General features: G+C 27.4%; 1 protein-coding gene across 2 annotated transcripts in view; it reads left to right on the top strand.

Moving 5' to 3' along the window:
* The first annotated feature begins 1261 nt into the window (after window positions 1–1261).
* Window positions 1262–16258, top strand: part of Eip63F-1 (Ecdysone-induced protein 63F 1) — a 122188-nt gene continuing 107191 nt past the window's right edge. Inside the window, exon 1 of one of the 2 annotated variants that reach the window (XM_065506358.1) lies at window positions 1262–1367. Coding sequence is in view for 1 of the 2 variants with exons in the window: in XM_065506357.1 (XP_065362429.1) it covers window positions 11489–11524 (36 nt within the window). In the remaining variant the exon portion in view is untranslated. Of the gene's footprint in view, window positions 1368–11381; window positions 11525–16258 lie in introns of those variants that run through there. The other variant, XM_065506357.1, reaches the window with a different exon arrangement.

Genomic DNA, 16258 nt, shown 5'->3' with positions numbered 1-16258 from the left:
TTTGTGTTTTGCAGTTGGCAAAAATAGAAATTAGCCTAAAGCAGTCGTGTCGCCGTGAAGTTGTGCTGTCGTCAAAAGAATCGTCTTCATTCTTTTGACGACATGCCCATATTCGGCACCACATATTCGTGATAGTTATATAATTTCAAAAATGTGGTGATGTAGTACTCAATTAAGCCTACAACCTACATGAATTCAATTGGCGAGTGTATTTTATTTTTATTTATTTTGTGGCACAGTGTATTTGTATTTTGTAGGATATGGAATAGTAATAGAAGCGAAGCCAAGAGTCATATTTGTAGAAAATTATTATTCATTGCATAACTACGGTAGCTATTTTTATTCTATTATTTATTAACAAATTGGGTTTTGACAGTATCCTTGTTAGGGTACATTTATATTGTTGACATTTTTAAGAAAAATCGCTGAAAAAAAATCGTTATATCACTTTCCTTTAAAGCAACATTTAGGAAATATCACACTTTGGTTATATAAAATTCATGTAATAACAAATAAACATTTTATTGAAAATAGAAGTTAAGTTTATTTCATTTAATATTTAAACAATGTTAATGTACCTTAAGATTCATTTAATTTTATCATCGATTCTTGTTCTTTTCTATATGTATGACATTTTTCTACACTTACACAAACTTTAATAATACACTCGCATTCATAATTTTACTCTTTTGCAGTTTTGTTTTTGTTTTTTCTTTTCTTTTTTTCATATTTAAAAATGGTTTTCTTTGCTTCTTCTTTTTATGAGACGAGTACAAATGAAAATATTGTGGGGTACATGATTATTATTATTGTTGTTGTTGTTAATGTGTTTTGTTTTGATCGCGTGCTGGTTTTGTTGTTGTTTTAATTGTAGTTGTTGTTGCTTTTAACTTACTATAACCCTCTTGATTTGTTGGTTGGTTTGTTTGTTGCTTTTGCAGTGCTGATGCTAATGATTATAATACTAATAATATTTGTTGTATCGTTTAGATATTTTTGTTCTATCTATCTGTTTTATTTTTTTTTTGCTTTCATATTAGATCTTTAGCTAGATGTTTGTATTTTTTGTGGCTCTTTTGTTTTTTAGTTGTCTCGTGCACTTAATAACGTTGGTTCTGTTTCAGTTTGCTTAGATTTTTTTTTGTTTCCATGGATTAAACAAGAAAATTTTTAGAAAATCTGTTACTTTTTTTTAAAGAAAATTACCCGTAATTAAAGTGTGTTAACTTATAATTAATCAAAAATATATAGCTATTTAATATATTTAAAGTGTCTAAAGTATTTGTTTAATTACATATTGAAATTGTGTTTTATTGAAATTTGCCAAAATTTCGGAACAACAAGAAAATATCAATCCTCTGGAAAAGGTATGTGTACCTATATTTTTAGTCTTTTTTATTCTTTATTTTTTTGCGTAGAAAATTTAAAGTAATGTTGGGGAATTTTATTTTTTATGTTTGGAATTTTTTGTTTTGATATTTTCGAATATATGTATTATATTTTTGAATATTTATTGTGCACAAGTTGACCATAATTTTTAAAAAAAATAAACAAACATATGCTTAGTACATAAATATAAATAAACAAATATGTATGTATATAACAAAAATTTTACGCGTGATTTTGAAAAAATGTCACATTTTGACCTTGTCTTCGGAACAATATTCAAACATACATATAGTGTAGATATATTGTAGAATATTTTTCATAAATTTTAAAAACTATTGTCTGATAATTTTAATTATTCATTCATGCATTCAGTATACATATTGTTAAAAATGATATGCATTTGTATTTTATATTTATTATTAATAAATTAATATTCATACACATAAAAACAAATGAACAATATAGTACATACCAGTGCACACAGGTCTAGATTTATAGATTTTGGATCAAAAGTAATTTTTTAAAATTCAAAAAAAAATAATTTTAATACTTTATATTACAATTACTGTAACCATTTCAAAATTTTTACAAGTTTTTGAATAATGATATGTTCACTGTAATTGTATATATGACTGCGGTAACCATAATATGGTAAAGTTACGATTCACATGATTGTATATACCATAAGACCCGCTCTTCACTTTTCACTTTTGAAATCAAAAGACTGAACGGTTGTAAAAACTTTTAATACAAAAAATTTGCTGTTCTAGCCCTGTGTGCAGTGGTGTCATCTTATTCTAATGGCCGATCATCTTGAACAAAAGAAAACAAATTTCAATTAAGCAAAGAAATTTGTTTAATTGTGTCTTCAAAAGATTTCTTTCTTGCCTATTTCAGTTGATAATAATTGTTGTTAATTGAATGAGCTGATATTTTAATTATTATTAATAATACGATAAACAATTACACTAAGCTACACAATTAAACAAATTAATATTGTATATAATCGCCAAGTAAATTATTAATGTTGGAAATGTCCCCAAAAATTTGAAAACTCGCGCAGTAGATACTATTTTTTTAATCAAAGACAATTTTTAATTTTATCGGCAATTAATTTAACCCTCCGTTAGTCGCAACTGGTTGATACAGACAAAAAAAATTGTATTGTAAATTTTTTTAACCACCCTAAATTTTAAGCTATTTTTTGATAAAAATATATTTTTACTGCAATTTTATTTTTATTACTCTTTTAAATACTTTGAATAAAATATTGTCTTTATGCATGAATGAAATAAACAAGATTGCGCCATCGACAATTCCGTTATTTTAGTGTACTCTTTTACTCTTTTTTCGTGACATCAACAGTGACCCTTTTCTTATGTTTTGAATGTAAAATACTTACTTTTTATATGAAATTTCAAAACAAATAGTGAAAAATAAATAAAAAAATGAATTAAAAATTAAATGTGGTGTGCAGTCAAAAATTGCAATAATAATAATAACTAGGATCGCCCGGTGGCCGAAATTCGACCACTTTTAAACGCTTTTTACCACTTTTATAGAAAGAATTTAATAAAAATTATGTTCTGCAAATCTAGAGAAAATAACCTTTTAAACCATATATGTTTCATCAATATTGGTGGACAATAACATACTTAAAAGTGTACCACAAAAAAACGGGTTGCCTATTTATATATAAGAAGATAATAATAAGAAATCAAAATCGTGAACTAAAATATAGGAAAAATATTGAAAATTAATAAAGTAAAATATAATAATAAAACCTAAACTACATTTTATTTTATTAAACATAAATAACTTTTAAACATAATTATTGACTTTTCCATTCTAAATCACATACAATTTCCATATAATACAATCAGTTTGGTTCACTGTTGACGTCACTGAGTTTAAGAGAATGTTATTAAGAGAGCCATGTCGCCATCTGTGTTTCTTTCTTTATGGTTTTTATGTTTTCGAAATAAAAAGTGAAGATATTATTTTCAAACGCGCCTTTTTTTATTGATATCAATTTGATACATTGCGACTAGTCTCGATTGAAAATAATTGCGACTAACGAAGGGTTAAAGAGTTAGTTTGTAACTATTGTCAATTGAATTCTGTCTTTGTAAACTTTGTATCCCTACGGAAAAGTCAGAAAATTGGAAAAATCAAAAATCGAGTTTTTGTATGAAATTTTGAAATTATTATTCCTTAATGGCTTTCCAAATCAAACAATAGAAAGTTCTTAGTGTAAATCATGGAAAATTGCGGAAAATGCGAAATGTTGTATTATTACTCTAAAGTTTGGCTGAAGGCTTAAAATTGGGACAAAATTTCAATTAAATTGATTGTCAAATAACAAAGTTCTTCTACTTTTTCCGAGTACAACATTTTTGGCGTATAATCAATTGGTCCATTCACAAGGTCTCCTATCATAATGTCCTAATATTTCACAATGGTTTGAAAAAGTTATTGCCTTTCATTTAAACAAATTTCTTAAAATAATACTACTCTGTATGCTATGTTTATTGTGTTATCGTAAACAACCAGCAGAGACCTGAGCCGAACGCCTAAGAGTCGGTTAAGCCGAGCCGCTGAATCGTGAAGTATTAGGACATTATGACATGATAGGAGACCTCGTGCATTTTGTATTTTTTTTTTTTCAAATTTAGTAAATTTTGTTTGATAATAAATTGTAAATCATAACTCTATTCGTATTTAGAACCATCTTCTGATAAAAAGTAAATTTGTTTCATATCTTGATCACGCCCACTTTCAAAATTTTACCAAGTGGGCGGGGCTAAAATAAAACTTTTGTTTTAAGTTTAGTGTGTAATTGGTCAAAGCTTGAGATTTGCTTGTTTTGTTTTTAATATGTATAAAATATTGGGTGTATGACTTAAAAATGCGGGATTTTTTTTTCAATTTTTAAATTTTATTTTGAAACATTTTTACAATTTATATTGTAAATTTATTCAACGAATTGGAATTTAAGCAAGAAATCTCGGCTTAAATTCGTATGGAAATTTTGAAATTGCTGTTTGAGTAGCTCCCAGTTGAGATTGACAACAATCTTCATGGAGTAACGCCTCTAAAATCCGCGTTCAAAAAATATGCCATCTATTGTATTTTTAAGTCATACTCCCAATGACAAAATATAAATGTTCCTTATTTTGATCACTACCATTTTCAAAATTTTTCAAAGTGGGCGTGGCTACAATTAAATTTGTGTCTCTGTGTTCAAATGTTTGTGTTTAAATGTGTAAATAATGGCCCATAATCATAGTCAGAATAAAGAATACTTTAAGAGAATTAAACTCGACTTTACTCTAGAGTGGACTTTAGGTCTATCATAGACAAGTTAAAGTATACTTCTGACGTTGAAGTCGACTTTAAATATAAAACTAGCTGAAGCTGTTATTAACTTGTTTAACAACAGCATCAGCTGTTCTTCACCAAGTAAAAAAGTTCGGCAGAAAGTAAAAAATGTTTAAGTTACAAGAAATTGGTAGAGATTTTGCAATTATTGAACAGTTATCAATAAAATTACTACCAAAATATTCTAATTATGATATTCATCTTATATATTTTATTTTTCCACAATAACTTTTTTTCTTTAGTTGTCCCGGTTACTTTTATTGTTTACCTTTTTTTTTTTTTTAATTTTGTATGTCAGCTGTTCAGCTTTGCCACTTGTCTGTTTTTTTGTTGTATATTGTATGAAAACATTTTCTACATTTGCGGTGGCACCCAGTTAAAGTCGGTTCAATTTAAAACATACTTTAATTTTGACTATGGTTGCAAATTAATAAAAAGCAGGTTTTTATTTTAAAGTTGTTTTTAAAAAGAACCGACTTTAGTAATTGACTATGATTATGGGCCAATATGTTTAATGTTATACTTCTCCATTAGTGATATTTCAAGTTTTGTGCAGATTTAAACAGCATTTTTTTGATTATCATTTATTTTAGCATCGTCCCTAATATTTGAGCCTGTTCACACTGTTTAGCAGTTTGAAACTATGACAGATATTAAATATTTTGAATGATTTAAGTTTCCAGCAATATTTTACGACACAAACTAAGTTTCTTAACAGTTCTACATTGATTATTATTTATTTTGCAGCAGTTTTAATAGAAGATCCTGTTCACATTGTTTCAATACCTGAACGTATGATTAATATTTAATTATTAATACATTAATATTACTCATACTGTATAAATGATCTAAAATATTATTTAGAAATTAGTATTCTTTTTACTACTTACAAAAAGTACACAATAGCGGTATTCACAATGTAGAGTACTTGGCCTAGTAAAAAATCAGAAAAGCATTTCAATTTCTAATGTATTTTGTTTTTAGTTTTTTGATATTATGCTCTTTTACTACATTACCAGGCCAAGTACTCTACATTGTGAATACCTCTAATATGTATAATCATTTTTACTAATTTGTTTTTTATTAGTGCCATTAAAGCAAAAATTAGCCGACTGATTTATTGTACAAAATGCTATAAAATGTTGGTTATGTCTTCCTCTTTTTGCAGCTTAATGCCAACTAAATAAAAAGCATTTAAACACCCAGTTAAAAAGCTAATTAAAACAAAAAATAAAATCACTTTTTACAGTAAACAATATAAAGTAAAATTATACCACAGAATATTTTTAATAACAGATTTATCATCAACATTGGAGCAACATCAAAAACAAACAAAAAAAAAAAAACATATTCAAAATATTGCAGCAGCAGTCGTCTACACAAGCCAAAAATAAAATTTGATTTAAAAAACCTCAACTCAGGCGTAATATTTTTTGGCACTAAACAAAGTGCTAAAATGGTGAAGAAAACATAAAGAAAATTTAAGAATTATTAAGGCTATTTAACATTTGAAATCTTTTTAACTAGAAAAACACACATAATTTGTGTTTTTAATTTGATATTTTTTTTGGGGTATTTTAAATTTGTGAGGTATATTTAGCATGTCAATTCAATTGCACAAATTTGTAAAGTAATCAATAAATGAGTTTATTTAAGATTTTTGTTTGTATAAGATAATCATTTGCAAGATTATTAATGATGACGATGATGTTAAAATAACACGGATTGACAAAAAAGATTTTGAAAAATAAAGAGAAATATTAAATATTCACAAAATTATACTTTAAAGAATTTAAAGTGAAAGTGAAAATTTAAATTTTTTAAATTTTTTAATTTCAAAATTTTTAGTGAAAAAATTTTATGACAAAAAAATATTTTTGGTGAAAAAAATTCTCGTTAAAAAATATTTTTCCCGATTTTGAGCCAGTAGCATTTACTAATGTTAGTTCTTCAAGTTTCTTCAACCCACGCACACCAGCCTGTTCTTATTTATTTGCAAATAAAATATCTAAATTTGTACTGCATACTTTAGGGAGCTTTTTTATTACAGTTGACTGGACTCACAAAAAAAAGAATTTCCGAGTTTTACCAGGAATTTTTGAATTTTTTTTCATTACAAACCATCGCCTGAAAATTTCGAATCGAATAAAAAAAAAATCAGCCAAATCGCTCGATGTTCTCACGTGATGAAAAAACCAGTTAACCGGTTTTCGATTTTGGATACTCTACACGGAATGTTGATTTCAACATACAGTTGGACATGCTATATCGACTACGCTATCTATAACGATCCAGAATAATTTAAATTTTTTTCTATTGCAAATATTTTAACGCATATATTCAGATATAATCCTGGTATTATAACTTTAATATTAATTTATTTTTTTTAGTAATTTATTTAATTTCTTGTTTAACTGTGTAATTTTTCTTAAATATCTTATTTAAACAGCTTTAATTTAACCGGGTTTCCTTTATTTGTTTTGATATTTTGTCATTGATGATCTTGTTTGACAGCCTGAATATTGGTTTATTTTGTTTATAGGAGTTTTGTTGTAAAGAAAACACATGTCATTAATCAATATTGATATTAATGATTGTTTATTTAAAATAACAACCCAATAACACAAAGGCAAGATATTAACGAAATGAAGAGATCATTTGCAAGATAAGACGAATTTGCGCTCAAGGTGTTGGTAACGAATTTGGTTAACACTCTACTAGCAAGAGGCCAAATTCTCTTCTGAAAATTGTTTTTTAAATAAATCGTATTTTTGGTAATAAAACCGCATTTAGTCCAGTTAAGTGTTTCTTTCTAACTAAAAATATTACAAGTTTTGTACATATCAGATCAGTGGTATAGAGTTCGTTTAAACCTAATATACCCCGTCAAATTCACTGATATCTTAATCAAGTGAATAAATTTAGCTTGACATTGCTCAAAAAATAAATGTTTAAAAAAGAAAAACTCCCACCTTTAAATATAGATCGTTTAATATTTATATTTGTTAAACAGAAGAAAAAAGTATACAAATAAAAACTAAATACAGTCGTACAATACAAATAAGAAAACAATTAATCATGCGTCATTTATCTGCTAATTCGATTTACGTTATATGACAAAATTTTATATATTTTGTTCATGTGAAATTTATACTATTATTAAAATAATTTATTAACTGAGTATTTTAAGAAATGACCCAGCAAAATTTGTGATTTTAGAGATCACGTTTAAAGTTATGCAGTGTGGTAATATAAAATAATATCAAGAAATAAATAAAAACAGCTATTAATCGCATACTAATGCTTATTAATGTTGGTGGTATTTATTAATTATAATTATTTTTTTTTATTTTTTTGTTTTATCTAAACATTTTTATGTTTTATATTGGTTTTATGTATTTTTTACATTGAACATCTCTGTTTTGCTTAATTTCATTGAACTCACATTGAACATCTCTGTGTTAAAGCAAAAACTACGTTTTTTTACAACCATTCACGGGCTCTCTGAGATATGTTGCACCTTACATGGGAATGGTTGTAAAAAAGCGTAGTTTTTGCTTTGAGACGGAGATTTTCAATGTGAATTCAATGAAATTAAGCAAAACAGAGATGTTCAATGTTTGTTCAATGAAATTAAGCAAAATTAGTTAAAATGTTTGCGAAATTACTTATTGCTTTCGGCTTAAAGTTAATAAATTACTTAATTTTGATTTAATCTTAAGGGTTATAGTGGAATATAAAAATAATAATATTTTTAATTATTAAAAAACTGCTTGCTGGTTTATCTTTTATAAAAATGTATTTATAAATTTTATTTATTTATTTTAGCATGACCAGACTCGATTTTTTTTTTTGCATTTCTATAAATTAAATTTTTAATAATCTCCTACAGTTTTTTTGTTGTTTTGTTTTAGCAAATGTAATTGGTGCATTTATTATTAATGTGCTGTTTTCATTTGTTTTTATTTGTAGTATTTTGTGTAGAATTAAATATTATTTAATTTAACTCTGTATTGTTTTTATAGAATTATAAATATGTATGAATACATTAGTTTGTGTGAGCTATCAAAATATCTGAAAAATTAAATAAATGTGTAATAAAAATAAACATTAATGGCATTAAATTAATGTTTATTTGTTTTTAAATCCATTTCACAAATTGACAGCTTTAGATTTTAGTTAAAATTAAAAAATTTTGGTTATTAGTTACAAAAAATATTTGAAATTAAATATCACTTCCAGTAAGAGATATAGAAATTGGTAGAGAAAGATGGGAATTTGAGATTAGATATTGCAAAAAATTAAGGAAAAGTAATAACCACATAGCGTTAAATGCTTCATATCCCTTTCACATTGTGGTTTTGCTCTCTAAACGAAATATAAATAAATAAATTTTCCCATTTTTTGCACAATAACAACCAGATTATTTGTTTTCCTTTTTATTACTCGCCAAAAAATTTCACTCTTCTGCGATTCCTCAAAATCTCTTTGTTGTTATTTTCTTTTCATCATTCTTGGATCAATGTAAACAAACATATTACTAAGGCGAATTCGCAGATAAATTTATTTTTGTTTTGCAAAAAATGTCTGCCATACATAACGGTATCTTACTCGTTTATCTCTATATACAACTCATAGTTTTTAATGTACTAGTCGTTTGTTTACCGTTATCTCACAATCGGTCAAGAGATGTTTATAAACAAAACAAAGAGAGGAGAGTGTTCAAACCGTTATAAATCTTGTTGTTAGTGTTAGTGATGTGAAAAAGATGAATTACTTTTCGCATTGTGTTGTTGTTTTAGCAAATTTCTTGTTTGTCATTTTATTTTTGGCCTGCATTACGACTTTATTAGTATTTTAATTACTAATTTCATTGTTTCTTGTTTTTATATTTTTGTGTTTAATAAATAGAATTAGTAAATCAATAAAAATAGACAAATTTATAGTTAATATCTATCTAAATAATACATTTGTGTACATTTTATTATTAACATAATGTAACATTGTTTAAAATTTAATTTTATTAGCAGTGGGATTTTAAACAGAAAAAATATTTATTAATTTCTTCAAAATTTTGTTGTCATCATCTTTATAATTTTATAATACACTATTTAACAACCGGACAAGTAAAGTAAAGTATTTGTTGGTTACCGATTCGAAACGATTATATCGGCAACGAACATTTAGCAGTAACGGTAACTGCAGTTATTTTGGTAACGGAAACTAATCGGTAACGAAAATTCATCAATATTTTATGAATTTTATAAATATTAATTCAAATATTGAATTTTCTATTCTGGAAAAAATGTTGCACTTTTTATGCCTTTTTTCAAAATTGTATTTTTGTTATATATTTAAAAGACCTGTCCAATAGTATAAAACCATTAATGGAAATCCATCAATATTTTATACAATTATAAATATAAATTCAAATCATTAATTTTCTTTTATGGACAAAATGTTGCTCTTTTTTTGCCTATAGTACAAGATTGTATTTTTGGCAGATGAATTTTGTAGCAAATTAAAGCTATTTAAAAAACCTGTCCAATAGTATAACACATGATGGAAAAAAATCAATATTTAGTGAAATTTTTAAATATAAATTCAAATATTGATTTTTCATTTCTGGAAAAAGGTTGCCCTTTTTTGTACAATCATATTTTCGGCAGATAAATATGATAAAACATTAATGTAATTTAAATGATCTGCGTAACAGTATAAATACAAAACTGGACAAAATGTTGCCCTTTTTCTGCCTTTTTTACAAAATTGTAATTTTGTCAAATAAATTTGGTACCAAATTAAAGATATTTAAAACACCTGTCCAATTCTATTAAAAATTCATTGGAAAAATATCAATATTTCATAAAATTTATAAATTATAAATTCAAATATTAACAAAATTTCTTATTTTTAAAATTATTGAGCTAGTGCTTTGCCAATCTCACATAATTCTTAGAAATATCTTTATTTTGATATCATACACAGATGAATACTGAGTAGTGATCGTTGATTGTAACCAACGATCAGTATTTTTTGTTAGAATATTTTATGTAAGAAAAGAACAAAATCGCTATTTTTCTCAAGAATCACCTAAATTAAATTACGACTAAATAACTGTTAATATAATTAAAACACATTTGAAAATACTTTAATTAAACCAAAAGATCTACCGGATTTTCTAACAGTACTCTTTATAAAAATGGCTGTAGATAAACTAAGAGAATTTCTCTTTTAAAATTTAGCTCTCTGTTTTCATTCGTTGTGCATAATTCGCCGTAATAAACAATTTTGTTATGTAGTTATTGCTGTTGTTGTTTTATAAATTTTCGCCGTTTTTGTTGTTGTTGATCTTTGTATTTATTGTGATGATGGGGTTTTTAGGCGATCACAATAATCAAAAATATTTATTTTCAATTTCAACGTGAACCGGGTCGCAAACGTTTAAGGTGTAAAATACAAGAATATTTAAATTACTAGCGTGTTTTGAATTTGATTTGAATATTTTGCGTTTCAAAAATATCTTAAAGTTCAATGGTGTTTATCAAAATTACAAAGATATTGAATTGTTAAGTGTTTAAATATATAAAAAAAGGAAAATTAATAAAAGATAATTTTAAAAAATATAGAAAGAAAGAAGAAAAGAAAGTGTTTTTGTTTTTGTGCTTAAAAATAAATAAAATAAAAATTTTTTTTTAAAAGAGTGTTTAAAAATTGAATGAGCCCCATGAGTGGTTTTCGTCAACAGCTTAAGGTAAATAAATGTCATTAAGAAAACAACTTCTAAGTTTTTTTTATTTGATGAAATATTAAGTAGCTTTAATTAAAATGTTTATTATATTGTTGGCCATTTTTTGTTTACAGTTATTTGTTGATAGTTTAATTTAAATGGCATGAAATAAAACTAACAAAAAAGCAATCGATCGATCGATCGATTTGCCAAGTTTTCAAATTGTAAACAAATATAAAATTATTTAACTGCACATCATCGAATCGTTTAATATAAACAATTCTTTAGATTGCGTTTTTAATGTATAAAAGTGAATAAGGATTATTTTTGTTTGGATTTTGGCGGTTCAATAACATTCATATGACGCACAGTTGTTTAGAAAGGTTTTTTTCTTTTGGAAATAACAAAATTTAACCGCTTCCAAATTTGAAACATTGAAAATTGTCATTGAAATTTATGGTGCATAGTTCCCATAGTATTTATCAAGCTTGGTTTAAGATATGGTCTTTTGAGCAGACGAAATTTACTTTTTTCCAATTTATCCTCAAGTCACGAGGTGGTAGTCTGCTATCAGTGGCTGTCAAACACAAACTAAATGCCACAGCTTGTTCAACTGACAGATGCCTGTTGACAGGAGCAGTGTTGCTAAGAGGCGAGAGTCCGCCCTCGTGGAATTTTGTACCAATAAAGCGTCATATGCGGAAAGTTTTGCAATTCTTCTTTAATTTGAAAAAAAGTGACGCTGAAGCACAACGATTGCTCACGAAAGCTTATGGTGAATGTGTTCCATTGGTTTCAATGTGCGAGAGATGGTTTGTGCGTTTCAGAAGTGGTGATATTGACACGGAAGACAAAGATCGCCCAGGCTTGCCAAAAAGGTTTGAAGACCACACAGAGAAAACAGATTCGTGATAGCAACCGAATTTGTAGCCAATCGAATGATTCTGTCTTAGTGACCGAATTTTACAGTTGTGGCTACAATATTTTGGAAGGGGCAACTAAAGTTTGGTTGCCTCAACTGAAATACTTCTTTATCAACTGACTTTCTGTTGTTAGAACTGAAAAATTCTATGTGTGCAACCGAATCATTCGATTGGCAACAAATTCGGTTGCTATCACGAATCTGTTTTCTCTGTGCAAGAATTGAAGGCATTGAAGGACCACGAAGATTGTTGTCAAATTCAACTAGAGCTTGCAAAATCATTCGGAGCTACTCAATCAGCAATTTCAAAACATTTGCGAGCAGTAGGATTCATCTAAAAGCAGGGAAATTGGGTTGCATACAAATTGAAGCCGAGAGACCTTGAAAGACAATTTTGCATGTCCGAAATGATGCTTGAAGGCTTGAACTATACTTGCGATGAAAAATAGATCCATTACAATAACCCAAAGCGTAAGAGATCGTATGTGAAGCCCGTCACACTAGCCGATTTGACACCAAAGCCAAGTATCCTTGGCGCTAAGGTAATTCCCAGTATTTTGTGGAAGCAAAGGGGTCCTACCTATCATGAGCTCATGAAATTTGGCCAGATCATCACAGGAAACCTGTAACGCACACAACTGATTCGTTTGAAGCGAGCATTTGGCCGAAAAACGCCTGGAATATGCGGCAAGACATGAAATTGTGATATTCCATAATGACAATACACGGCCGCATGTTGCAATACCTGTTAAAAACTATTTATAATGATGAGGTTGGAATGGTTTGACTCACCCGATTTATAGTGCAGACCTTGTCCCGTCCGACTTCTATTTGTTTCGATCGATGCAGAATGCTCTTCCTGGGATACGCTTCACTTCAGGACAGAGTATCCGAAATGGGCTTGATTCGTTCTAGGTCTCAAAAGTCGAGCAGTTCTTTTGGCTCGGAATCCATATTTTGCCAGATAGATGGGAAAAGCTCATAGCTAACAATGGCCAATGCTTTGAATAAATTTAAATTGTATAAATGTTTTAAAATTAAAGCTTAAATTGTTATAAAAAATCTCGCATTTTTAGATAAATACAATTTCCTTTCTTCTGATATAAAACATACTTTGTCACATGTGAAATATCAAGATGCAAACTTAATGTCAGGCAGAAAAATTGCAAAATTTCCAACATATACATTAAACCCAATAAATTTAATTTAATTTTGAAATATTTTTACAACTTTTTTGTATTAAAATTATTTAAAACTTTTAAATCATGTTTATTTATTATTGTTTTACAGCTATTTTAAATTTTATCTCTTTTTTTTTGTTTTGCCATTTCATTTGAATTTCACTCATTTCGCAATTTTCCCTCAAATGAAAATTGTTTTTATTATAATGTTTTGTTAATAATATTTTCTTTATTTTGTCGTAGTATTGTTGTTGTTGTTGTCGTTGTTATTATACAAATATGTATGTATCTGTGTATAAGTGTTTATATGTGTGTGTTTTTAGCCGGATTTTGTACGTTAATAAACTTTTGTATTGTGTTGTTTTATTTTTAGCATTTTAGCATGATAAATAATTTGTATTTTTTCATAAATCTAATATATTTTCTCAGCGTTTATTTCTTTCACATTTATTTTCAGTTTATTGTATTTTAGGGTATTATTTGTTTATAATTTAAATAACAAAAATTGTTTTATATATCGTTAAGATTTTCATGTAGATTTTCTTTTTATTTGAATTTCCCCAGAAATCAGCACTGGTTGCGTATGATGATTTTATTTTATTATTTTTTTTTTCATTCGTTTTCAGTTTACTTTTTCAATATTTTATGTTTATTCTTTTAGTGGTTTATAGCTCATTGTCAACTAAAAAATAAACACATAAATTTTCGAACACTGAAATGAAAATGTTTGCTAAAGAAACTAACTGAATTTATCGGAGTAGCTGAAAAAATAAATTAAAACATTTGTTTTCATCGAAATATTTTTATTGAAATTTTTCTAATAAATCGTTTATGTATGTGTTTTTAATGTATTTGAAAATTGATTTTTAATTTTGTGAATTTTTTTTTGCGACTCATAAAGTACATGACTTGAAAATGCGGTATTTTTAAAATGTTTAGCTTTTGTTTTGAAACATTTGTACAATATAAATTTATTCAAAGTATTGTCCATTATTAGTTATAAACTTTTTCAGAACTGCTCATATTTTGAGGCCAAGATCGAACGATACAGGTTCCATATAATGGTCTGGTCAGCAGCTCATAAGACCCTTTTGCTCACACCAAATACACAGCATTACCTTAGCGCCATGGATGGCTTTGGTGTTGATTCGGCTGGTTGGCCGGGCTTCACATACGATCTCTTACGCTTCGGGTTATCGTAATGGATCCATTTTTCACCACCAGTAATGATTCGGTTCAAAAATTATATTCTTTTATAGCGTTCAAGCTGTATTTCGGACACACAAAATCATTCAAGGTTTCTCAGGTTCAATTCGTTTGGTACTCAATTTCCCTGATTTTGTATGAATCCTGCGCTTGTTTAAAATGGCTGATTGAGTAGCTCCCAATGATTTTGCAAGCCCTTGTTGAGTTTGACAACAATCTTAATGGAGTAATAGCTCCAATTCTTGGTCTTCAAACTTTTTTGGCTGAACTGGGCGACCTTTGTCTTCCAAGTCAAAATCACCACTACTGAACTGAACAAACCAACTTTCGCACTTGAAACCGATGAAACACATTCACCATAAGCTTTGGTGAACAATGGTGAGCAAGTCGTTAATCCTTTTGATTTAAAATTTGTTTAGTTAGTTTTTATTTGACAGCCATTGATAGCAGACTACCTCGTGACCTCCAGGAGGTCTGAACTTCATACCTCCCAGCCTTCAGACTCTGAAGGCTCCGTCATCGAAACTTAAACTCGTATACTTTTCTTCTAAGCCTTCGTGAAATGTCAATTATCAAATGTCGATTGAAAAAGCCAGTTAGAATTGGCAGTTTTATTTCCAAAATATTTTTATTCTTCCCCACTTTGTATTCGTTTTACAAGATTAGTAAGGATTTTTGATTTGTTTCATTTGTTTCTAACTAAATAATTTGTATTGTTTTATTCCAATAAAATGTATAAAATGTGACAAAAACAACATTTTTAATTAGTTCAATTTTTATTGCTTTTCTGCGCTAGACTGTTAATATGAAAAAATATTAATTTAGTTTTTATTAAACATAAAAAAACCTGTCAACATGGATTAAGTATAAAAAATCTTTGATTTTTATTAATATTCCTATGCTAAATAATGTGACCTAGTTTTTTGGCACAGTTTGTTTTTGGCACTAGGGTATTTTATATTTAGTTTTTTAGTTTTAGTTTCACTTTAAATATTAGAGTTTCACTTTAAATACATTTCGATTAGCTTTAAATTAAAGGTCTCCACATGTAAAATTGATTAACATGAAGACATGAGCTACACGTAACATTGTCATGCTCTACAAACATGCTCGGCATGACATACGAAGGCAATGCCGAATATACATAACATAAGTAGTTTGTAGTCTCTTTATAACAATGGCATATCAGGGATACAGTGTTGGAAAAAAATAATAGGGACACTCTAATTTTTCAATATATTCTTACATAAATATAAAAATTATATACATAAAATTAAATAACTTCAAATATTTTAACTTATAAAGCAAAAATAGTTCTGCCAAAAAATATTTTTTTTAAAAAAAGGCCTCCAAAAATTATTGGGACACTTAATGTTTTGGAAAAAATATTTATTTTTTTTAACATTACCATCATTTCCAAATACTTTTTCAATATTTGGTTGAAGATTC

The sequence above is a fragment of the Calliphora vicina genome, chromosome 3, assembly GCF_958450345.1.
Source record: "Calliphora vicina chromosome 3, idCalVici1.1, whole genome shotgun sequence".
Taxonomy (NCBI): Eukaryota; Metazoa; Arthropoda; class Insecta; order Diptera; family Calliphoridae; genus Calliphora; species Calliphora vicina.
This window is presented reverse-complemented; position numbering and strand designations above follow the sequence as displayed.